This window comes from Cupressus sempervirens, chromosome 10, assembly GCF_028749045.1.
Source record: "Cupressus sempervirens isolate cs-2001-9-10 chromosome 10, ASM2874904v1, whole genome shotgun sequence".
NCBI classification, from domain to species: domain Eukaryota; kingdom Viridiplantae; phylum Streptophyta; class Pinopsida; order Cupressales; family Cupressaceae; genus Cupressus; species Cupressus sempervirens.
Genome location: NC_143127.1, coordinates 348,880,034 through 348,906,381, shown reverse-complemented (window position 1 = coordinate 348,906,381; position 26,348 = coordinate 348,880,034). Strand labels below are relative to the sequence as shown.

Here is a 26,348-nt window from a genome sequence, read left to right as displayed (position 1 = left end):
AGTGCATGTGTAACACCTTATAGTAGTATCTTTCTTTCTTAGGTGATGCCTTGCACAATTTATGCCAATGTGTCCATATTCTCCACAATAATGACATTTGCACCAGGTATTGTAGTCCCATCCAAATATTGCCTTTACAAATTGTTCAGCTAGATTGAATGATTTGGATCTGCATTGAGATGCCTTGTGACTATGCTTTGTGACCATGCTTTTTGCATTTGTGACATTTACCTTCAAATTTTGGTTTCTCTTTGCATTCATTGGCTTTGTGACCATGCTAATTGCAGTTGTAGCACTTCCCATTGAATTTTTCTTTTCCATTGCTCCAACATTTGTTTGATGTATGACCAATTTTCCCACTATGATTACATGAGAGTTTTTATTCCTTTTTGCACCTTGCTTGGAAGATTCACCTTGTTCTTCATTGTATCCTAGTCTTGCTTTACCTTTTTTCCTATGAAGATTCTACTCATTTTGTTGATTCAATTGATTCATGTCTTCTTGTGATTTCAACATTCTTTCATTGATTTTTTTTTTAGCATTTAGGTCATTCTTCAATTTTTCAACAATTTGATTTTCACATCTCAGTTCTCTCATTATTCTTTCATTGATTTCCCTTTCATAATTTAGATCACTTCTTATTCTTTCATTCTGTGCTTTGAGAATCCTAGTTTCTTCATTTGCTCCAGTGATTTGATCAATGAGGTCTTCACGCTAATTGGATTGATTTTGTTGTTCATTGTTTCTTCCCTCCAAGTCTTCATTTGCCTTATTCCTTTGTTCCAAAATTTCAGATAGCTTGATTGTTTGGATTTCTTGTTCTCTTCTGAGTTTCCTTACTTCTTCTTGTAGAGAGCCATTTTTTGCTAGGAGTTCCTTGATTGCCTCATTAGCTTCATCTGAGTTGCTTGATGGGAAAGAGTCTTCAATCTTTTCTTCAATATACTGATGGTCATCCATTTGTCTTGCAAGTTCCTTCCTTCTTTTTAGGGATTGGGAAAGATGCTCCTTTGCTTCTTTGAGTTGAGCTATGGCCATTTCCAAATCTAGCTTTTCATTTTCAATAGCCTTGTCAAGTCTGAATATCTCCATTTGTCCTTAGATCTTAGCTCAAGTTGTCAAGCTTCTATCCTAAGAACCACTATGCTCTAATACCAATTTTTGGAAATATTCAAGATATGACAAGTTGTACTAAGAGGGGAGGGGTGAATCAGTAACTTTAAGACTTTCCTTTAAATTCACCACACATCCATCTATACTACTACATACATTAGTACTGAAAGATAAAACATTTATCACACAAAAGAACACAATATTTTGGTGACCCGTAAACCTTTTGAATAGAAAGTAAAATTGGGGTGGGGATGATACCCACTAAACTTCAATACTGCAGCATAAAGTTGGCCTGTTAAGGCTTACATTGACCACTTCTAGTGATCTACCCTGTTAGGAGCACAAAGGACTGCTAGGTCCACCTTGTTAGAGGATTTACAAACATACAATAAAGTATGCACTCAGTTAAGAGATTTGTACAAAGACTGTTAAGTATACCTTGTTAGAGGATTTAGAAAACTAATTCACATATTAAGATGAAGCAGTGGATCTGCTTACAACTGATTACTAATAAGATCCTTTACGCACTAATCACCTTATGTGATGAATATAACTTTTTTGTCTCTGTATTGACATTTTTGTATTCCTTGAACTGCTGTTGATAATCTTTCGCATGTACTTCTCAAAAATATTTCATATCACTTTGCTATTGCTTCATACATGTGATATCTTACAATACACCTTACATATATACCTTTCAAATTTACAAACTGCAAGGTTGGCCAAAACACAAGTGAACAAATACATTACAAAGTCAGCCCAATAGTAAATAACTCAGGTTCACTGAACTGACTCAGTGACCTGATACACTGCATTCACTGCATTACTCAACATCATCATGCACTTGGTAGAAGTGAAGGCTCCGCCCATACTAATCACTCGATGTAGTTCTGAACTCAGTGACCACTGGTGATTCGATAGATGTAGTGTCACTCAATAGATATTGCATACTGAGTTTACCTTCCTTCACTCAGTAAACACTACTTCTTCCAACGCTCAGTTTCATTGAATCTCCATGACACAAACTTACTGCTCGGTAGACACTGTGAAGCACAGTAGACACTGAGAAGCTCAATAGACACTAGTGGTCTTCACATTGCCTATATTTACTCGGTAGCTACTATCTGCTCGGTGTAAACTGTTGAACTCTTCAAAGCTTGGTTAACATTGGAATGCTCAGTGAGAGTAGAGAATTAAGTGCTGAGCTTGGTAGCTATACTGATATGGATAAGTGTTGTCACTAATGGCAATACTAACTTAATGCCAACACCTATGTCCCTACGGGTCCTAGGGCCCCCAGGGATGCATTTGGTTGGTTCTAATGCATCTAGAGGGGTCATAGGTTAACCTATGACCCCTATCGACTCATTTAATGACAATGTATGTCCTTAGTGGTCCTAGGACTACTAGGGACACTTTTGGTTGGTTATAATGCATTGAGAGGGGTCATAGGTTAACCTATGACCCGTCTTGATGCATTTCATGACAACGTATGTCCCTAGGGGCCCTAAGACCCCTAGGGAGCCATTGGAAATGTGTCGAAAGGGGTCACTAGGGGCCTTAGGGACATACGTTGTCATGAAATGCGTCGAATGGGGTCATAAGTTAACCTATGACCCCTTTCGATGCATTTTATGATAATATTATATTTAATAATAATATAATACTATATATTTTAATATAATAATATATTATTAGATTATATAACAATAATTATCATATATGTTACTAGATTATAAGTTTAATAATAATAACAACCATATATAGTATTATATATAATAATAGTCATATAATATTACTATATATATTTAATAACAATAATATTTATCATATATATTACTATATTATATTTAATTATAATTATTATTATTATTATATTTATAACTATATTATATGTAATAATAATCATACATATTACTATATATAATAATAACTATAATCATATATAATAATAATAGTTAATAATAATAACCATAATCATATGTAATAATAATATCAATGTCCACACTTCCCCCAAATAAATTTCCCTCTAAAACCCTCTAAAGTTTCCCTCTCAAATTTCTCTCCAAAATTGCAATTGGAAAATTTCATTCCTCTCAAATTTCCCTCCCTCCAAAATTGCAATTGGAAAATCATTCCTCTCAAATTTCCTTCCAAAATTGTAATTGAAAACTCACGTAGTGATCGAATACCTGATTTTATTTCAGGTATCCGATTAGGCTCAGTATTTACCAAGCCTATTTGGTCAACCTAAAAAACATGTTTGAGAAGGGTTTCACTGACACTCAGACTTCAGGTAGCCATCTAACAATGTTATTTTCATCGAAATTGAATGAAACAAAAAGGGTTTTTTTATAACACTCGAGATTCCATCACTATAATTACTGTCAAATTCTAAGTTTGATAAGTATTTATTAGTTAATTTTCAATGAAAATGATTGTAAAGTGTTGCTTGACATACTAATTGAAAAATAGCTATAACTTTCAAACGATATAACATTTTTTAAATCCAAAAGTTGCATCACATTCTATGTTTTGCCTAGAAAAAATAATAATTTAATTTGGTAAAAAAATTTATTAGTTAAGGTGGTCAGACACGAGATTTTTTTTCGAAAAAGTTTAGTTAGAAAATTCATATTTAATTATTTATTTGGAATAAAAATGCCCAAAAATGTGTCACATCTGGGCATGAGTCCACTTTTTATATCTATAATTATATTAAAAAATATTATCATTTGATTTTGATTAAGGTGGTTAGACATACACCTACTTTTTATTTTCACTCTAAAATTTTCGTAGTACTACATTAAAATCTAAACTTTTGACCAACCAAATTTTTTTTCTCCAGATAAAGCCTAGTAGCTTAGAAACTACATTCAATTTCCTATAGATTATTTTCTTACAACTTTTTGATATAAAGTCCAAAACCACTTTAAAATTATGTGTCAAGTTGACATAACCCTGATTTGCTGGTTTTTCATTGCCACTTAAGGCCATAGTTTGGTTGACCATGATCCTGCACATACCTAGTGCTATATTAGAATTTACAAAAACTATTTGTTCTCCCTGCTCAACTACAGCAACTGTTCCTGAACATTCATTTTTCTCTGAAACAAATAAAGTAGAAGGAACAATATGACCTGTACAAAGATATAAGGTACCTAATTTCACACCTTTTGCTACTACAAGGGAACCTTTTGAAACCTTCCAATTTTTATCAGAATAACTACACAACCCTCATCACCGAGTTTCCCTGCTGAAATTAAATTCCTACTCAACCTTGGAACATGTCTTACCTCATGTAGTAGCCAATGATTTCCATTCTGCAACTTAATCTTAACTTTTCCCTTTCCAACAATCTGACAGGGTTCATTATCCCCCAAATAAACAAGCCCAAAATCCCCTTGGACATAATCAATGAAATAACCTCTATGAGGTGTAGCATGAAATGAACCACTAGAATCTAAAACCCAGGAATCATCAACACTTTCTAAAGATAGAAGCAAAGCATCCTCTTTGAATTTGTTCCTTACCACATTTACCTCCTTGTCTCCATCTGGTTTATCTCTTTCATTTTTCTTTTGATTCCAACAATCTTTTTTTTTATGCCCTAGTTTCCCACAGTACCAGTAGTCATTCAGTCCTCTCAATTGAGACCTCCTCCCCTTTGACTTTCCTCTTGATTTCCCATGATTTCAGGAATTACTTCTTCTCTCAGTCATTATGCCCCTACTTTGTGCATTCAAAACACTTCCTAATGTAGATCCACCTGAGGTTTTTCTATGAATTTTCTCACTCAAAACAACACCGATCACATCATCATATTTTAGGGTACTAGATCCAGAAACAAAATTACTCACAGCCATTACCAAGCCATTCCAGCTTTCAAGAAAAGAACACAAAATCAAGAGAGCCCTAATTTCTTCATCAAAATTGATACTCATAGAAGATAACTAACTAGTAATAGTATTAAACTCATTCAAATGATCTGTAACAGATCCACCTTCTGCCATTTTCATATTAAATAAATGCTTCATGAGAAATACCTTGTTTGAAGTGGAGAGCCTTTCATATAGTGTCGCTAGGGTTTTCATCAACTCTTCTGTTGTCTTCACTTTTGCAATATTAAATGCCAAGAATAATTGAATTCTTCCAAGTGTCTTTCTGTCCAAAAGATCCTATTTGTCATTTGACATAGACCCCTGATTCTTGGTTTTGCCTTCCAATGGCTTTCATAAATCCTTCTAATAAAGATAGTCCTCCATTTTCATTTTCCATAACTGAAAGTTCTATCCATTAAACTTGACAACCCTCAACTTACCTTCATCTACCATTTCTCCCACTCAACTGTGAGACTTTCCTGCGGAAGATAATTGAAAAACAACCTCGCTTTGATACCACTTTTCAGGAATAAACCACGGATATAAATAACAATTACATGCAAATATAACCAATATTAGAAAATAATAGATCACACAAAAAAGAACACAAGACACCAAGACTTAACGTGGTTCACCTAATCCCTGGGCTACGTCCACCAAATAGCAAGTCTAATATTATTACAATCCAGTGATTATGACCTAATTACAATCCATAATCCCTTACAGCTCAATACCGCCGTAAGAAACAATTTCAAATCACAACTATGAAATAATCCCTAACCTTAAGCCCTTTTTATAGAAGTATTAAACTGTTTTAGAGTTATAATTAATAATTACATGACGACCCAAAATCTCGATAAAATAGGGCCCAATTTTATTTTTTCTACCCCAAAGAATTTATGAAGTATGTATAGTACTTTCCTAATCAGTCACCACAATCTAACACCATCATTACTTTTAATGCTTTGTCCTTCAAAAAGGATAGTGAGTCTTTGGAAGCCTCTTCCAGAGCGATCACAAAGTGCTCAAACCTGCAGCAATTAAAAAGTGATTCGATAGACATGTCCAAAATCAAGGAATATATGACTACAAATATTGTATCTAAATGAATTGTAGCTCTTAAAATATGCATGTTTAATATACTAAAAAGCAATGTAGGAAAATTGCTAAAAACATCAGAGAGAAACTTTGCATATAGCAGATGATAGATAAGCAACTTTTGGCTCAATTTTTTCAATAGTGGCAAGGAATACACAATAATGATTTCTATCTTCTATAGAAAAATATATGCCAGTGAATTTAAATCGGCAATGGAGTTGGGAGGAAAGAAAGAGATAACTTCATCCATTTGTTTGTGGAAAAGCAATAAGCCATACAGCAGTCTATAGTGTAGAGAAGCAACCATGGATGGGATTTAGACAATGAGGACACCAAACTCTAAGAGGACAAAATGGATTGCAGGTGTTGTGGAGTCAAATAACCAATTTAAATGGTTGTCCACTCTCCCAAAATCTACAGAAACTTAAAACTAAATCCATTCTGAAAAAGTCTTTCTAATAAAATGTATATCAGAAAATCTCCTTTATTTTACACATTATATTTCCACTCACTGTTATCTAACAACCTCATTTTCCCAAAATCTAATAAGTAATGAACAAGAAAATAGATACACATGCCAAAAAGACAAAAAGCACAATCCCAAATTGCCCACTGGAAACTGAACCCACGATGCTCTGTACCAATAATGCTTTCACAACTGATGAATCCCACCTGAATATTTCAATACAGAAGTAATATGCCCACCCAAAAGGCATTTTAGTCGAAGGGATATGTTCAGGGTAGGTTCCATTAACAATGTTATGATAAATACCACCATACCTAACATCTAAGCCCGCTAATGAACATGCCATGCACTACAACCCCTCAATGTGATTCTTGAAGCTTTAAATTGGCTAAAAAATAGCCATACCACAACTACCCAACCTTTTTCTAAAGTAGTCACAAACATTCAATAAACTACATGAAAACAAAGATAGGTATACTTGCCTTTGTAAATGTAGAAATAAGGTTTAGGATTCAAGTTCCCGAGGGAACTTTATTATGAGGATTTGTAAAAATGGAGTAGAGTAATAGGGATAAGGAGGGTGAATTGAATAAAATACATGTCACCTAAACTAATTAGTTTTTTGAACATTGTTGATTATGAATGAATTTATGATTTCCTATATTTGAAAATACTTGAAGGTATTTATATTAATGCTTTTTCTTCATGGTATTTTTGGAAGCAGATAATTCTAGATCTTTAAAGGGTTAACATAGTTCATGAGCTCCTAGGGAAGATGGGATTCCTACTGATGTATCATGTGTGCATTGTGGTTCAGTTCTATTAGAACCTGTAATGATGACATTAACATGACAAATGAAGCATCTGAATAGATAGATCTCATAATCACAAAGCCCTGTCTATCCTATTATATAGGCATGAGAAGCAATAAAAGACGTTGAATGTGAACAAATTGCTTGATTCAAAGATACCTTCTTTGCTTCTCTATTTCTGATTAGGTTTCCATAAATCTTCAACAGGTTTGCATATTAAGTTTGGACCTCTAATATGCACACTACAAAACTCGTGGATGAAGCCTTGCATTTGATAACAAAAATTCTTTACTTGGTAGAAATTTTAATTAAAAAATTATGATCCCAACATCATAAAATTAATACAAAAACCCAACTCAAATGACTCTGCGGAGCATCATCACAAAATGATACTAAAAGACATTGGAGTAGGCAGGAGAAGCAAAATAACATATTGTATACAATATTAACATGGTGACAGGTAATCCTTGGAAGATTAACAAGATTATACAAAAAATAAGATTATCTATTATGTAATAAAATATTCACATAACACAAGTCTTTCATTTCTCGTTAGAGTTGCATTGATCCACACAAAATCCCAACTCAAATGGCTCTAGCCAAATAGTAGACATTAGACGTAGGTGGGACAATAAGAATAACAAATTGTACACAGTATTGCCTGAACAAGCATGATGATAGGCAATCCCATGAAGATCAACACAATTATGCACAAAATAAGATTAACTATTATCTAATAAAACATTCACATAACATTTGTCTTTTATTTCTTGTTAACATACCCACCTTCTTTTGAATTATAGAGGACACAGAATGGATTTTGTTATTGTTAATAGGATTTCTAAAATAACACATTCTCTACCCTACACTAAAGGTAATGGAAAATCTAACAGTATAACATAAGATATAGACCCAAATTTCCTGACACATTTTTAGTAGTGATTTCATGTCTAGCATATTTCTTAAAACACTATAGATAAAATTGCAGATTGCATCTAAACTTGCTTTTGTTTATAGTTTGAAAACAAGAACTATTCTAAAGTAATGGCATCGTTGTAGATTGAAACTTTGAAACAACTGAATAATACTACAAACAGTGAAAAGAAGATCTATATGAAAAGTACATTACTATCTACGATAATGGGAAGACTAAGTTTCAAGATTACTAAGCTTCTATTTACTGAAAGTTTGTGATCGCAAGAGAATTGTGTATCGAGGGTAATTAGCAGATAGCAAGCTATCAAATAATAAATAATTGAATAAAGCATTACAACTAACCTCCAGCATAGACAATGCTTTTAACAGTAACAAAGCAGTGCTTTTAACCTCATCTTTAAGGTATAAGAATGACATTATTATATTCTAAAATCAATGCCAAACTTCACCACTGCACAAATCTAAGCCACACATTTTAACTAATGAGGCCAACATAGCTTGCAAAATTATTGTATACTAACATTGGTATTGAACTTCTCTTGCTTTCTATAACCAGGCCACACATAATAAACACCTAGGCCAACATAGCTTGCAAAAGCTAACTCCTAACCAAGTGGGAAGGGGAGGACTCATGTTTGATTAGGAGTTTTTATTAATTGCTTCTATACCTTTTGTCTCGTGGAATCATTTATGGTAAATTTTGTTATTTGGTCATCTTAATAACATGTTACCATGCAGTTCATAAATCTTATTCCAAATGAATTAGCAATGAAACTATCTGTCCTCTTTCAAGGCATTCCATACTAGAGACATTTTTGTGTCTAAAATGTTGCACTTCATGCATCAAATAATTTATCTTCTTTTCAACTATATTATTTTGAAATTTTGTTGTTGTAAGTGATGTATGAGCATCCCGCGGTGCAAGGGCAATTTTGCATCACCCCAAAAAATTGTATTTCCTTTTTTTTTGTAGGTTTGTTTAGGTGTTTTGGAGCCTGTGATGACACTTACAAGGTGTAGGACAGTCGAAAGGTTGAAATTATAAAAATCACCACATTTTTAGTAAGTCAACCTATATGGGTATGTACAAATAGGAAAATTGACCCCAAGAAGCAAAATTGAAAAATGAAGTGAATGGTGAACACCTTTGAAACCTCAAAAGTTTGGTGTCTATTTGCATGCAATTGTGATAGTACATATGAGCTAGCTGCAAAGTCATTTCACAAAACAGTCAAAAGAGGGCTTCCTAACTGAATTTCAATGAGATCAAAATGATGGTGATAGATGGCATGCAATGCTAAGAGGGCTGGTTCAAGCTTGTCCAATCACCATCCCTCAAAGCTTGGGATTTTTTTTCAAGGGATCTTCTGCAAACACATGAAGCTTTCATAAGCAATTGACATTTGCCACTTAAAAAAGCAGGTTAAACTGGGAATGATCTGTTAAGCTTATAATATGTTTGGCATAGAAGCCACTTTCAATCTTACGTTTGTATGGGAAGTACCATTTATGGGGCTTGAGTATTGGTTATCATCCTAACATTTGTTCCACCTTGCCACTAGATCAATGTCTCTAGGCATTTTGGTAGAGGCGTATTGCCAAGTTATTTGTTTGAAATGCCCTCTTCCCTCACTCAGGGCAAGGGTTATCCCTCAACAAAATTTATACTATTGAGATAACCTGATCAGGATTTTGTTTTCTTGGCTTCTCGGGAGTGAATGCATATCTTGCCATCCATACTTGTGGGAAACCATTGGCCTAAGTACTGTTGGATATATCTTTATTCTGTTTCAGTTTTAGTAATCAAGGAGTAAATATTTATGAGAGCTTAAAATTTCAAAGTGAAGGATATTATCTGCTCATTTAGAAAGTACTGCAATATTTGACAAGTTGTATTGTGTTGTATTTTTATTTAGAAAAAGTCCTCAAAGGATCAAGATGTAAGAATTCTGGAGAAAGAATCACATGAAGACCATGTGCCTAGTGCTATTGCACCACTGGAACCATCATCTAGAATCAGAGACCATGAACAAAATGGACCTGTTCGAGAACAGAATAAGCAGACAGGATTTGCTGGTACAAAAAAGTTAGCTACCTCACTATCAATTGATAAATCAGTTACTATGCTGGCAGATGAAGAACAATCAGAGTCTTATATACAGGAAATCATTACTACCAGGGATGAAGGTGAAAGACTAAGGGAAGAATCAGCAGCCATCAAAGCATAGTCTATTTTTCGGGGCTATCTGGTACTAAGTTTTTATCAATAATTGTTCTGTTGTTTTCTATTATCTATGTTTATTAGCCATTTATTTTTTCTGGCGATTGCCTAATTTTAACATGCACTTTTATGTTGGTGGTTAGGATCTAAAACCTTTTGAAATGATCAAGCCCAATTTTTGGTTTTGTAGGCCCAGAAAGCTTTTAGAGCTTATGAGGCCTTATAAGGCTACAAGCTCTTGTTTACGGACATTTGGTTAGGCAACAGGCTGTGGGATCCTTACGTTGTTTGCAAGCAATTATTATATTACAAGCTCTTGTTTGTGGTTGCCAAGTTAGAATGTCAAAACAAGGACTGGCTATACAAGGGAAACTTGGACATAGACACAGGCATAATCGTTGAAGAGGAAATGAATTGGTAGTAGATTGAATACAAATATTTTGTGGAAGCTCATGTTAGATGTTATTAAAAATTATTTTGACTGCTGATACAATAGCAATAATTTTTTGGACTATTTCAGGAAAGAAAGAGGTCCAAAGGTTTTGTGGCCAATGGAGCTTCCTAACCTGAAAAATTGTTGGCAAATGCATTTGCTTGTCAGGTAATCATAATCTGCACAACTAGTTTGAGTGATGGAATTTCTTCCAATCTGTTCTTAAATTGTTGCATATATTGATATTGATTTCAATAATTGTCTGAGAAAACTTTTGGAGCATACACCCAAGATAAATTCTCTACGAATTGATTGTGGTCCTGATGATTCCAATTTGGGATGGGTGTGGATGGCACGTTGGATGTCTGCTTATCCTTTGAAATATTCTAAGGAGACAAATAATACATCAAAGAAATAAAAGACAAGTGAGACTGCAATGTCAACTGAGGCTGAAGTGGAAAGGCCTAAGTGCAATGCAACGAAGGCTTCAATTTAACATCAGATCATTTTTCAAATCATACAGATGTTGAACCTAAGAACCCAAAGCGTGGTCTAAGAAAGGTCTCAAAATTAGCAACAGACTCTGTTTTTGATCATCATGAAGCTGAGGTTGAGAGGCCTAAATGAATATTTAGAAAAGTGTTCAATTCAATAGTAGATTTAGTTTCAAAGTAGACTGAGGTTGAAACTGATAAGGTTAAGCGCAACACAAGAAGGGATCACATTCAATTGTGGAATCTACATCAAATCATCTAGAGGTAGAAATGGAAAAGGTTAAACGTAACTTAAGAAAGGTGTCAAATTCAATGGTTGATTCAACAACAGACACACCTGAGATTGAGGCTGAAAAGATTAAGCGCAGCTTGAGAAAGGTATCAAACCCAACAGCAGATGCTATATCATCAGATCATCTGGATGCAGAAGCTAAGATACCCAGGCACAATTTTAAAAAGGAACCAAATGCAACATTGGATGCTACATCAGATCAAACTAGCATGCAGAGTACAACACTTATCTCCACAGATATAGGAATACATGATGAACCCGTTAAGCTTGTATCTTCAGATCATTTCTCATTTGATCCGTTACATAAAGAGCTTGAGACAATTTCCTCTATTCAGGAAGTATCTATAGCCCAGCAACCAAGCCCACCTGAAAACATTACCAAAGAGGATGAATTATCACAAGAAAAGAAGGAATCTTCAGTTTCAAATGGAGATCTTGTACCTTCCAAACATAATACTATTGATTCAATGATCAAGATAGAACCTGAACTTCCTGTGATAGAGCAAAACACAGGTAGAAGGCGTAGCTCATTTGGATCTGCAAAAGGGGATCATTCATATAACAATTTGCAAGGAACTCCATCAGTTCTTAGCTATATGGCTGCCACTAAGTCAGTGAAGGCAAAGCTTCATGCTCAAGCTTCTTCAAGGATGAGTCTAGACGTTCAAGAGAAGAGCACTGGTATGATAAGAAGACACTCTCTTCCATCAACACCCAATTTGAAGTAGTCTTCGGTATCTCCAAGAACTCACAGGGTGCTGCCACAAGTTCAAGCAAGGAGTAGAAGTGACCGATCTCTTGGTACTGGTAGGAAGTTAACCTTATAATTGAGATTATATCCATAGTTGCTTATTTTTAGCCCATTTGGGTTTAATTTTTAACTTGTAATTCACTTGTTTTTAATATGGCAAGTACTTTGGAGACTAACAATGTTTCTTTATGATTGTAGAAAAGGAAATTCATGTTCAGGCTGACTGGTGGAGGTGATAAGTATTGAGCCTATCTTGATATTTAATGCATTTGCAACATCCGTGAGTGTCTTTTTGTGTAGTTTACAAGTTTAGAGTGTATTGCGTTTTATATGCCTCGAAATGTCAAGGAATTCTTGAGCTCGTAATCCAGCTATAATGTATATAGAAAGTAGCCCCTATGAGATATTTATGGTGTTTTCTTTCTAAAATACATTCTTTATGGGTTTACATTCTAAAATAAAAGAAAATTTGTTGTTACAGTGTGTTAAAATTCCAAAAGCCCTCAAAAATAGTTAATAATCTTTAGCAGAAAGTTCTTAGATCTCAAACATTTCTCTATCCCTGTGCTAAATCTATTAGAATTATATGCAGGAAAATAAAACAAACAATACAACATTAAAAATGTGAAAAGAAGGAACATTTTAGTGTCGGGACTACCAACAGTCACGTGGAGATGATGAGAGGAAGCGCGGCGGGTGTAAGACCAAAGACAATCTGCTACACTGGCCCTGAAGTATTAAATATGATGTTTTTTTTGGTTCTATAATATCATGAAATTCACAATTAAGAAGTGCAGATAAACACAAACACTTGATTCAATCACATCCAGCCCAACTAATTCCTAAAACCCACCACGGAGACGAAGCACCAACTGAAGGGTGGACTCCTTTTGAATGTTATAATCTGCAAGGGTACGTCCATCTTCAAGCTGCTTCCCCACAAAAATAAGCCTCTACTGGTCAGCAGGAATACCTTTCTTGTCCTGTATCTTGGCCTTCACATTATCAATGGTGTCGGAGCTTTCCACCTCCAGAGTAATTGTCTTTCCAGTCAAGGTCTTGACAAAAATTTGCATACCACCTCGAAGACGAAGCACAAGATGAAGAGTTGACTCCTTTTGGATGTTATAATCAGCCAATGTCTGACCATCCTCGAGCTGCTTCCCAGTGAAAATGAGCCTTTTCTGGTCTGGCGAAATGCCTTCATTATCTTGGATCTTAGCCTTCATGTTGTCGATAGTGTCAGAGCTCTCCAATAGAGGTCTTCAATGTGTTCATGGGTATCATTAAAATGGACTAAGGCACAACAAGCATATCCTCATCTAGAAATAAAACTTTTGGTTGGTCCACTAAATCAGTTTTTTTAGTGTCACCTTTTTGGTATTCTTTAGACTCACAACTTAGGAAAGCCCCTTGGTCAATAGGCAATTCACCATCCGTTGCAACAATTTCAGATTTGTAAGGTAGACTTTCTAACAACATGTTGATCTTATTCTTTTCAAAATTTACCAAATGCAGCATCCTCAAGTAAATTTACTCCCTCACCAAATTCGGGACCTTTCAAGTTGTTAGTTTTGTCATCCAATACACTATCATACATAAGTGAACTAATAATATAAACACACAATTCATCATACCTTTCAAAGGTGTTGTCAATGTCAATAGGCCTTAAACTTGTTGTTTCACTGATCTACGTGCAATGTCAAAGTTGCTGCTATGTCATTAAGCAATTTCTCTTTATATGAAGATGTATTTTCTTCCTTAGAAACATCTTGAGACTCCAACATGCTCTCTCCTAGAGTAAGACTGTCATTAAAATGTTTGTCAATAAGAACTTCCAAGTCACCAATATAGTGATTTGTATATCCCTTAACCCAACAATAGCTAAATCCATCTCCTCGCAATAATTTGTGTTATTCCCTAGAAACAAAAGTATGGGATTCCTATCTTCTTCATCGCTCATCCAAACTTCTTTGGCTAAATTATCTTCCTTGCTAATCCTACAATTCTGATCAGGTGTCTAAGCCTCATGACATGTAAAGAAAGTCAGCTCCCTTCTCATTTGGCTCTTACTCTTTTGGGAGACACTGCAACTTGTAAACCCATTGAGATTAGTTCATATTCAATCCTTTATTTCTTGAACCTTTTAGTCTTTTGCTCAATCAACCCTTTTGAGAACTCAAAAGCCATAGGTGAGATATTATGCTTCTTTTTCCAAATGGCTAACAAATCTAATTGCAATTTCTTGAAGTTATCATCATCTTCATCTAAGATTATTGACATAATAGTTTGCATAGAAGCCTTCACATTGTATGGATGTAGCTTCTTGATTTTGGTTTTAAAACATTAAAACATTTGTAGATTCAATTTATCACATTTGAGATCCAACTAATGATAAATGATCTAGCTCTTGCCATAATTTATAAATTTTTAGCCCTCTTACCAAAAGTAAGAGCTTTGACATCATGTAACCCATGTAGGCTCTCCACAATCAGTTGAACCTTCTTCGATATGTCATCATTATAGGGTGTTACAGGAGTTGTTATTCTTAATACTTATGATCTCACTACGACAAGAAGCAACTCCAAGTCGGACCTCTTCATAAGAATGTTCAATAAACTTGTGTTGGGCCAAAGAGAACATTGAGGACTTCAAAGCCCACTTCCCAAGCCTCCAAGCAAATTGGTCTACTTTAGACAAATATGAGCCTAATTATTCCAATTTAGAGAGATCGCAATCGAGAAATGTTATGGACTCCAAATGAAATTCAATTACACAGAGTCAATTTCTTACTTTCTTTCCTTTCTACAAGTCCCTTAACTGATCACCTTTAAATTTTAGACAAAATCACTTTTTTGATCTGCCCTTGTCTTCATCTTTCTTACGACACACTTTAGGATGGTAGGATTCAACTTCTCTGATAACAGTAAAAGATGTCCCCTTGATTTAATAATTTTTTTAATGCCTTTTCCATTCATTGAGATTTTGTCAGACAGTTTGCCTACATGCTTATAACTGAGTTTTTCTGATTCATTCCCAGTTTGCAATTGAGTATGTTTGTTGCTATTTGTTAAATGACTCTCTGATTTCCTTCATTATTGAAACAATACATAACATAATGATTGAATTCTGAAACAAATAAACAAATGCTGATGACACATACTCTGATAACATAAGAAATTATTTCCACTTATAAAACTGATTTTAGAGATTATAGAATAGTTTGAAATACATGCCAGACCTAGTACTTGCTCTACCAGAAAATACAATGGAATGGCCTACCAAATAATGTTGCTCCAATCACAAGGATGTGCTTAAACACCTCAAACAGCAATATTATTCCTTTCAGACTCGCAATGTCTCATCCCAAGAGGTTTATAGACCAGGTGCGGCACCCTTCAGGCATGTACAACGTTTTCTTAGAGAGCTACAAACATGTACGAAACTCCTACTTGACACTCCAACCCTTGCAGCCATGTTATAGTTGTCTACAGTCATAAATGGGTTGCTACAAGATGCTTCCAGACAGCTATGGCTTTGTCCAGACCTCTTTGAGGCTTTTACGGCCTTCATAAACTCCTCCAAACTGATTTATTAACTTCACCAACAAGGGCAATTGGTTCCACAACAGCTTGGCCACAACTTCTGTTCCCAGTGAGAGTTTTAACAAAGATTTGCATGCCCCCTCTGAGACGAAGTACCAAGTGGAGGGTGGACTCCTTTTGTATGTTATAATCCGCTAGGGTTCGCCCGTCCTCGAGCTGTTTCCCAGCAAAGATAAGCCTCTGCTGGTTCGGGGGAATCCCATCCTTGTCTTGGATCTTAGCTTTTACATTGTCAATGGTGTCTGAGCTCTCAACCTTGAGAGTAATGGACTTGCCTTGAGAGTAATGTATAGGTTTATATTTATCAATTCATGGGAATGCATCAAGATCTAGGATAGTTGTACGTAAGGAGAGTACAGGATATGATATTATTTTCAATTAAGGGATAAAATAGGTTTTAAGGGGATCTGAAACCCCATAAAGTTCTTACGAAGATATAGCAACAAAGTCCCAAAATGGATCAAAGGTGGACACAACCGACTGCTCCTCAGCTAGAAGCCAACAACCAAATACTGGCACCCATACAAACCTAACCAAACCAAAACAAACTGGCAAATAAAAAATTAAAAGGATTGAAAACCCAATCCACCTCGACAAAAAGAAACCCTTATCTGGTTAACACAAGGAAAACACTAGGATTTTCCTTTACCTCCCTTTCTCTATGAGCTAAGCTCCATGTTGACTTGAGGAGAAGATTTCTGATGATGTTTTTGAATATTTGGGATACGTCCCTCCACAACCAATGAAAAATCCTCTAGCGAATTTAGAATAAGCTTATCTATTGTAGTAGATCCAACAATCAAAACTTCAATAGGGCTAGTAGCTATAAATACAACAAAAGACAGAACAACAACAATAGAACCATTATTGATAGAAACCCAACACAAATAACCATTATTGGTAGAAACCCTGTAGAAATAGAATTAGTGCTAGTACCTACAATAACATCCAAACTAGCCACCACATTACCTACAAGAACAATAATAGCATCATTTGAAATAGGAATCACAAGAATAGGCTTGATAGTGGGAAGAACCTATAGAACCTTCTTAGTGTATAGTATGAGACATTAAAAATGAGGTATATTATTTCAATGAGGTTATTTTTAGAATTTATTATTTCAAATATTTTTAGTTTTAAATAACATAATCATGATTATTTGTTTTTGCTGGATTATTTCTTGAAACAGTTTCTTACACAAAATTTTAACCCTTGTAATAGTGATGCATATTGTTCTCTTTTCTGTTATGAATTTTATATCAATTTTCCATGCATTGTTGACTAGTTTAATAGTAGACAAAATTAATCTTGTGTCATCTCAATCTAATTATCATTCACAATAGAAATTAAAAGTCTTGTCACAATTTTTATGTAGATCTTGAAAATGTAATCCCACAATTCTATATTTTAAATCTTATGTATTCCAACAATATACTAACAAACCAATTTATTAAGATTGAGAATTAAAAAGTCAATGACAAGCATTTCACTTAATATTTATGATGGCAATTATTACTCGAAAATTTAGAATCTAATTTAAACGGTTTTAAGAGTATCAAAAAGGAGGACACCAATGTTTGGGCCTTCCCAAGCTTATGGCCTCACTTTATGTTTGTTTGATTTTCTATATTTTAAAACAAGTGAATTTGTTTGTGTTTTACCCTTTGCAATGCTTCATATTAAAAATTATTGAAAATATACAAATATTTATATAAAAACACAAAATGCACTTATTCAAATTCAAAGCTTTATCCTTGATTCTAAGTGGAAGAAGTGCATGTGTGGGTCCCTATTAGATTCCTAAACCTTCCAACAACACAAAGAAGTTTGATGAACAAATCAACTTAGCAAAGGAATGCAACCACAAACAATACATTGATAAGAAGTCACATTGCTAGACAAATGTTGTGGGAGCATTTTAAGTGACCGGTTCAACAAGAAATTTATTGATCTGCTCTTGCATCTCATGGACAGATGCCCCGAAACCATCATTGCTCTTGAGAATGAATTGGCATACTCTTGCAGTGTCGAAAAGAAGCTTTCTATAACATTTCGGTAACTTTCCTGACTTTAAAAACTCATAAGTCAGTTCAATCAAACTTTCCTCGTTGAAATCAAATAGAAGACTTAGAATTTCTTCCTCTGTGAGCTCAGGATGCTCTTGTTTGCAGCACTGAATGAAAGATACCACTTCACCACGATCTCTCTCAACCTACATCAAAAGGATAAGTGGTTGGTGGTTATAATAATTAAGTATTTAAAGTTGACTAATTTTTTATAGTTTAATTTGTTTCTTACTGTGTGATGTTTAAGCTATTTTTAACAAAGAATTAATGTTGTGTTAGACTCACTGTAAAAGTTCTAGCATCATTCACTAGACGCGCTGTCAAACATACGAGATTGAGAAAGGGTGCTCGAAAATCCAACTCAGAGAGGAGTTCATCAGGAAGAGGCTCTCCTGTGAAAAATGTGGAATTTAAGATGATTGCTGCTAACCCAATTGACACTTTCCCATTCTCAAGATACTCCTTCAATGGTGGCATGCACTTTGCATGTGCCCATTCAGCTTCCTTTGTTGTAGATGATAGCAGGTCCTCCCACTAAAGCCCATAACACAAGGATTATGATAGAGATGTATAATAATAAGAATAAGAACTTTCTATTGGTGGATTTTACTAAATGTTAATTTCTATAAGTTTGTGATAGAATAATTGCACAATAAAGTCAAGAAGGAGAAACTTTATTGGATTTATAACAATCAGTATTCTGGGTTAGCTAACAATAAATAATAGTCAATTATAAAAAGACAATAACACACATATGTTTAGGAAACTTAATGCATGCTCAAATGTCGAGTCTTCTATTCGGCCTAAGACAAATTTTCTCTTCAAAAATAAGATATAAGTTTGGTACAACAATCTACATATACAGAGTCCAAGAAAAAACTTTGTGAATCTTTTTACTTTCTTTACCTTTGAATTATACATAAAATTAGTCTTAATTTTTCCAACCTTAGGAAATTATATAAAACCACTCTCCATTTACTCAACCTCATTTGAACTTAAAAATATTTTTAAAGAATTAAAAAGTAAGTTGTTGCTAAATATCTAGTTTTAATTGCTTTAAACCAACTCCACCCTATTACCTTGGACTTTAGTTCAGTAGGATCTACAATGCTTTAGTTTTAATCATGTTTATAATAGTGATTGATTCTCATGATTTCACTTATTTCCTTACTTGTATTTGCAAGCCAGCCTTAAACATCACACACAAATTAAGTTTGAAAAATAAAGTCAATTTTGACTATTTAAAACATTAGCTTAAGAATCAAACCTATCATGTTTAAACAGTATGATATTTGTCTAAGAAGTGATGTCAGTTTTATTCCATCATTATTGATATTAGCTACATGTTCCTCAACATAATTTGTTCTTTTAAACAGTGATTTACTATTGTATAAATCATACACTATGTGCATAATCCAATCAATCATTATCGACTATTGAATTGAATTTCATTAAGATCTATGTTTTTTAACTCTTTTCTTCTTCATAACTAGATCTTTGCTGAAAATTCTACACACTCCTCTTTTTGAAGTAAACCAAAATTAACATTAAAGCTCAAAGCATTATATGTATACTTACAACTGAGCGAAGGTAGGGCAGCATGTCACGCCCATGAGCCTTCAGTGCTGCTTGTCCTAATTCGTTTACAGTATTGTAAAGACCTAGATAGCAGATCTTCATGTCGGTCGTAAAGTAGTCTAAAAGCGATAAATCCCATCTAAGTGCTCAACCAGAGAAAACCATATCAAACACGGAATGAAAACATTTGACATGTATGTTGCTCAATATAGATAGATTGGCAGATAAGGAATCACCAACACTGTACACTAGTTGTAGACTAGACTGTGAAAGGATCTTAAACATCACATACTAAGAAAGAAATTATGCTTTAAAAAAAAGTCAATTTTAACTATTTAACCTTTTTAGCATAATCGATCAACTAAAAGAAAATCACTCTGACCTTTTCACAGCTTCAGTAAATAACTTTACTTGGTCAAATGAAACGTGGGCATCAAAGAGGTCATCCAGAATTATGAGAAGGGAGGCTGCTTTTGTGTAGGCAATTCTACAAGCAGAGTATTCTGGTTCAAACATCACTAATGCAGCGGTGAAGTGTATTTCCACTTGTCTATGTCGAGTAAATGTAAGCTCAGAAAAACCGCAGCCCTTGTACCATCTTTACTATTCACAAACACACAAATACAGTTCAGAACATATTTTCACAATCCATAGATAATGTTTGATATAATTTTTTGGAAGTGGCTATCCTCTCTATAAATTGCACCATTGATTAAATTTCAAAAAAATGAAAACACAATGAAATTTTCAATATTTGATTTTCAAGATCTATATATTTTGTAATAAAAAACAACAAAAATTTTGAAAAAATTTCACTGTGTTTTCATGAATCTGAAAAAGAATCTTCATTTTCTAAACAACTCAGTTATTCACACAAATGTAAACTCAGTACATGAAATACCTGATTATTTCTTGAATTTCCATTTGATGTAAAGCCTGCGCTCTGTTGAAGTCCAGTTTGGCCAGTTCTAAATATCTCTGGTCATTCAAATTGGGCATTCTGAAATACAATTTATTCTATTTAGTGCACTGAAAATCATTTTCTAAAATTCCCAGAAATTGTTTTGTAACTTAATTGCTTACTGATACAGTGTCTTCTCCATCCATGGTTGGTTACATGAAAAGTGTTCAATGTGATATCTGACCATCAATCTTGGGAAGTTCGTGTGCCAGGGACAGTCTAGAGCACGTTCAATCTACATACACCAACCAATGAATAAAGAGACATTGTAAGAAAACAAATTGATGATTCAATTATCAGATTTTTAGTCAAATTTATTAATTTATGTTTTATGAATAGTGGTCCACAGGAATTCATATTTTTATATGAGAAGAATCGAACATTTTTTGAAAAACATGTGTTAAAATCTTGCAGTCCTTTTTAAGATTATTACAAAATTTTTTGATTGTTTTTCACATGTTTATGCATAGGAAAAAGGTGCATGTGTTGTTAAAATGTTCTATTAGATTATAGGAGGCCTATTTTTACAATACAGATGATTTCAAACTTTTATGAGAGTCTAAACTAGGGAACAAAGTTTTGGAGAGGAATGCTATTTTAATCTATTTCTTTTCCCATCTTGGAAATGTAAATGTCAAGAATGGGCAACACTTGGAATAGTGGTTTAGCCCATGGTATTAGAAAACCAAAAGTGGTTTCCAAATTGTATCATTGAATTTTGTTTGTAAGGTTGAATGCTATAAGTAGTCCCTCCAGCTTGAGTTGAGGTGATGCCCCTCTAAGAATTTGCGTTGCAAGTGTATTGTATCTTCTTCATCTGATAATACATTATGGGGGTTTTGGAGGGTGGAGTTTTTCTTGGTAATCACTGTTGATTGTTCTTTTATGCTTTTTCCCAAATCTTTATGATACTCAAGTTGAAATTTGCATAATCCTCTCAAGATTAGAGTATGAAGCATTTTGCATACTTTTGCTTCCTCACAACATTCAAAACTCATTGCATCTAGGTGATACTCAAATATATGAAGGACCAGAATTTCATCTCTCCCAATACTACTCCATCTCAAATACTGATAACTAAAGAATTTCTTACATAATTTTACTAATAAGCTCATTTTACAATAATTTACACCTCTTCGCGAAGATTTTTCGTAACATCCAGATCCCGAGAGATGGTATTGCTTTGAATACATTCAGATAGGAAAGCCTTAGCCATGGCACTCGTCTCTCTCATTAATCTTTCTTCTGGGAAGTTTATCTGTGAACATTTGTACAGGCTCAGCATATCTGAAGGTCCCCCACCATGAAGCTCATCAACTTCTATATTTTCAAGAACTTCTGCAACATGAAAACATTAGCAGTTAAATTTTAAATAGAAAGCTTTGAATCCTTCACCAATTTTTATAACAGTTGGGTTGGGTTTTACTATGATGTACCTGATGAAACATTGTAGCCATGGAGTCTCAAAAGTCTAAGGCCAGTTGCTGTGCAATCAATGTCAGGAACAACACTCTCCCTTCCAAAGCCCAAGCCTCTTTTATCCCAGTACCTGTTAAGTACCTATTATTAGGTTCGAGTTTGTTTTTTAACATTAATCTCTCTTGATAGTTTAAGACAGTTTAGTTAGACTGTGAGTCCACAATAGTGAGTTACAGTTTAGAAAAATTTTCAAAGAAGAGTAGATAAATTCCCAAATCTTTCTATCAAAGTCCAATATTTTCCATAGAAATTACTTTTTTGACTGCTTTCAATCAAAACGAATCAAACAAGTACTTCCATTACTCCCAAATCTTTCTATCAAAGTCCAAAACTTTCAATAGACACTACTTCTTTGACTACTTTAGATCGAAATGAATCAAAAAACTACTTTCTAATGAAAGTAATAAGTTACATTTGATCAAAAATAGCTTAGTACTTTCGATTCTAAATAACATATCATTGACTCACCTGAACACATAATCCAATGTTTTCTTGATCTCAGTTTGGAAATAGCGGTCAATCCCTAAACGCTCAACATTGTCAACTGCTCTCAGACGTTCACAGATATCTACTGGATACACACATGGTGCTGCCAAATCCAAGTTCAATTCAGTGCATTTTGTGCAGGCACTGACTAATCTTCAGACAAAATATACCGAAAACCAAAAAAAAATTTAAAAAATCATTTGTGCTCATCTATGCTCATATTAACTTGTGCATTTCATAATTCTACAAAAATTTACCATGGTCTTTGAACTTAGAAAGAAGGGTGGTCAAGAATTGTAGGCATTTCTTGTCTCCAGTATGTAGGAAGACGCAGGCTGTAGATGCCGGGGAGCCTAGGAAAGACCCATCATTGGATTGCAGGTTAAGTATGACTTTCCAATCAACTAAATCTTGCACACCTTCCAAATAGTACAAAACACCAGTGGGAACGACATGAAGGCGCTTTACAGAAATCCTGCACAAGTTAAAGATTATATTTCTACCATCAACACATGGCATTTATGAGAAGGATGGATTAAAAAATGAGACAGACTAATCTGTAGATAAAATGTACCAAAGACAAAATAAAGTCAAAATCTTTTCTTTTTTTTCAGATTCACAAAGCAATTGTTTTCCAATTTTTTTTTTTTGTTTTCGACTACAAACTATACATTGAGATTTTCAAAAAAAATCCATGATGTTATCTATTTTTGAAAATTAGTCAACTATTAGAATAGAAATCGCAATTCCAATAATAAATAGAATAACAATTGCTCGTTTTAGAATCAAAATTGAAATACATAGTAATACTCTAAATTTTGATTTTGCATTCCTAAACTTCAAAATTTTAGACATTTACAAATGCCTATTCCAATATAATTCCCGTTACCAAACAACACCTTTAACTTTTTAATTTTAATATTATTTTTCATTAAAAATTAATTGTGCAAGATTTGCATGATGAATTCCGTTATTTTACAATTTTACATTTGTTTCATAAGAATGACTAATACTGAAGTTTTTTCAAACATACATTTTTGTGTTCACCTCCCTCCTTCCACTGATTCCTTTGAAATCATCTTCATCCACATCGAGTCCAAGGCTTTTGGAGTCGTTGAGCAATGCAGTAAAGACCATCTCAAACATTTTAGACGATCCATTCCTTGGTATCTCCTCCATCATTCGTTTTGCATGTCTTCTGATGAAATCAAGGCCTGTAAAAACAAAACTCTTTGAAATGAAACATTGTCATGGATTGTGGAAGTCTTGCCTACTTTTAGAAATCGTACTTAATTTACATATGTTGATGTCATACTTCATTATTTTATCATTATTTTCTTTTATTTGAATGCATCAGAAAGTATGATTCAAAATATTAATATTAAAAATATTTGTATAATTAAAATTAAAAATAATATTGAGGCATTTATTCATCTAAATTGATCAATTTTCAAAAAATTGAAAAATATAATTGATTTTTTTGAAAATTTCTGCATAGTTTGTAGTCGAAAATAACAAAAAAATGAAAAAAATCATTATGTATTCAAATCTGAAATTTTTTTTGACTTTGTGTTGAGATTAACTCATAATAATAATTAATCTTAACAATAATAAAAAATGAATCATAATAATAATTAATCTTAACAATAATGAAAAATGAATAATTTAGACTTCACTCCATTCTAAAAAAAACCTTTTAAAAATCTTTTGAATTTAAAGAGATTGTATATTGATAGTAAACATTGGACCTCTGTGAACATGAGCCCTGTGAGTGTTCCATACGGTGAGTGAGATGACGCAGGCGAGAGTGTTAAGGATTCTATCGCTCACAAGGAAGACATTTTCCTGTCCCCAAGAGCCATCCCTTAACTGGTTATCAGTTACCCATTTAAGCGTCTGGGGAAATTGGGGTTTGCGAGAACCATCAATGGCGGGAATTCTTGCGAGCCATGCAGTATCATATGCACTTGGGCTTATCTCACCCTCCTCCATAAAATTAAACTTCTCCTTTATCTCGTCCACCAAGATCTCTATGCGTTTCTCATCATTAATACTGGCTTCCTGAAAATATATGTTCATCATCCATGAACAAAGGTTTAAATTAGCAATTGCATACTTTTATACATGTAACTAAGAGTTTAGAAGAAATTCAACTTTTCATACAATAAAATTAATTTGTATAATATAAAACGTAAATCAACTAATAGGTGAAACAATCTAGTAGTGGCTGAGGCTAATTTAGGATGCCTACAATTCTTAATCCGTATATCGAAATTTGCAGATTTTTTTTGGTTAAGATCAGTAGATGAGTGAAGTGCTTAAAGCTAATCTTTAGACTTTTCTGCATTTAGGGAATTCTTTGTAGAACTTGTAGAGTGTGAGGTGGTCTAAAAGTGTACTTGATACCTGCCACTAAGAACCCCATAGACCAACTAGCAACCAAGAAAACTAAAAAATTATCAATTAGTTATAAGTGCTTTTTGATAGTGGTAATTGAAGGGAGAAAATAATAGTAATTAAGAGTTTAGATGTAATGCTACAACTGACTAGTTTCCCCAATTATATATATTTAAACAAAAACAGAACTCCTAGATCATTGAGCATTTCAATCCAATGGAAAACGAAGCACAGAAGGGATAAAACCACTTACCCACATAGATGAAGGATACGCCTTTGGCTTACATCTGTGGGTGGACAATGAAGCTGCAATAACATTCAATCAATATGAATTTAAATTGCTCCAAGTACTTTATCAGATTTCTACATACAATTTTATCTTAGATATTTTAATATTTATTTTGATGGTAAATTATACAATGTAGTCTGAAATATTGATGATAACAAATTCATACAACATTAAAATAAAAAATTAACAAAACTATTTTTACATTAAATTGTATGAATTCTTTTTTGTTTTCCTCTAATGATAAATCATATAGTGTAATCTGATATATTAATGACAACAAACTCATACAATATTGAAATCAGAAACTAATAAAACTATTTCTAAATTAGATTGTGTGAATTTTTATTTTTAAGATTACAAAAATATAATTCACCATTAGAACGTAATTTCCATATTGAATTTGTAATTCATCCTCGAAACTAGAGATTACAGCATCTGGGCCACAAAAGAAATTATTCTCGGTGGGATGTAAACAATCTAACTCAACATTGGACTTACGTACCTATTTTAGCCCTAATGGACAGTAATCTCCTTTTGTCAGAATGAACAAGGTGTGTTTCAGTATGATATGGAGTTCGCCATTGGAGATATTTAGTGGTAGAGAAGAGTCCCAAGGAAGAATACACAATCTTGGCCATTTTAGCAGCTTAGAGAGAAATTCAAAGGTACCAACAGCTTTGCTTAACTTGCATATTCTTGGCATGAAATAAGAAAAATATAATTTGGCATATTTGCCGGTTTTGAAATTATGACTTCACAAAAACCAGGTCGGAATTTCAAAACAATTCGGTGAGGAATTAAATTTGGCTCAAATCAGTCGCATTTACATTGGGTGAATATTAATGGTTCTCATAACTGTAAAAGCTATTGCCTTCTTGTTGAATAATACATTATAGTTCTTTGATTTAACGTTGTTGAATACATAAATTGGCTAGGTGAATATTAATGGCTCTCATAACTGTAAACATTATGGTATTTGTTGATTTAATG

At 33.7% G+C, this 26,348-nt stretch overlaps 1 protein-coding gene and 2 pseudogenes across 1 annotated transcript; 1 reads left to right on the top strand and 2 right to left on the bottom strand.

The window, feature by feature from the left end:
* The window catches only part of LOC149534024 (uncharacterized), a 39,167-nt pseudogene extending 26,376 nt beyond the window's left edge, over positions 1–12,791 (top strand).
* A 288-nt stretch (positions 12,792–13,079) lies between these two features.
* Positions 13,080–16,399, bottom strand: LOC149534023 (polyubiquitin 11-like; annotated as a pseudogene).
* A 1,433-nt stretch (positions 16,400–17,832) lies between these two features.
* LOC149534022 (bifunctional levopimaradiene synthase, chloroplastic-like) lies at positions 17,833–26,046 on the bottom strand. The gene is made up of 14 exons (XM_089803439.1): positions 25,861–26,046; positions 25,323–25,375; positions 24,421–24,733; positions 23,706–23,886; positions 22,930–23,147; positions 22,655–22,775; positions 22,144–22,256; positions 21,840–22,045; positions 20,830–20,942; positions 20,648–20,746; positions 20,129–20,344; positions 19,747–19,885; positions 18,454–18,702; positions 17,833–18,314 (listed from the first exon to the last, which is right to left on the bottom strand). Exons 1-14 carry the CDS (start codon positions 25,994–25,996, stop codon positions 18,021–18,023), a joined length of 2,451 nt encoding a protein of 816 aa, XP_089659565.1. The 5' UTR covers positions 25,997–26,046; the 3' UTR covers positions 17,833–18,020.
* Between the last annotated feature and the right edge of the window lie 302 nt (positions 26,047–26,348).

Bases quoted from the DNA above. Each gene is read 5' to 3' on its own strand.
- LOC149534022 (XM_089803439.1), bottom strand. From the start codon at position 25,996: ATGGCCAAGATTGTGTATTCTTCCTTGGGACTCTTCTCTACCACTAAA. The intron at 23,887-24,420 runs GTCCAATGTTTA...TTGTTTTTACAG, and splicing joins CAGGGCTCATGTTCACAGAG to GCCTTGATTTCATCAGAAGA. The intron at 19,886-20,128 runs GTCAGAGTGATT...TTGAGCACTTAG, and splicing joins TTTACTGAAGCTGTGAAAAG to ATGGGATTTATCGCTTTTAG.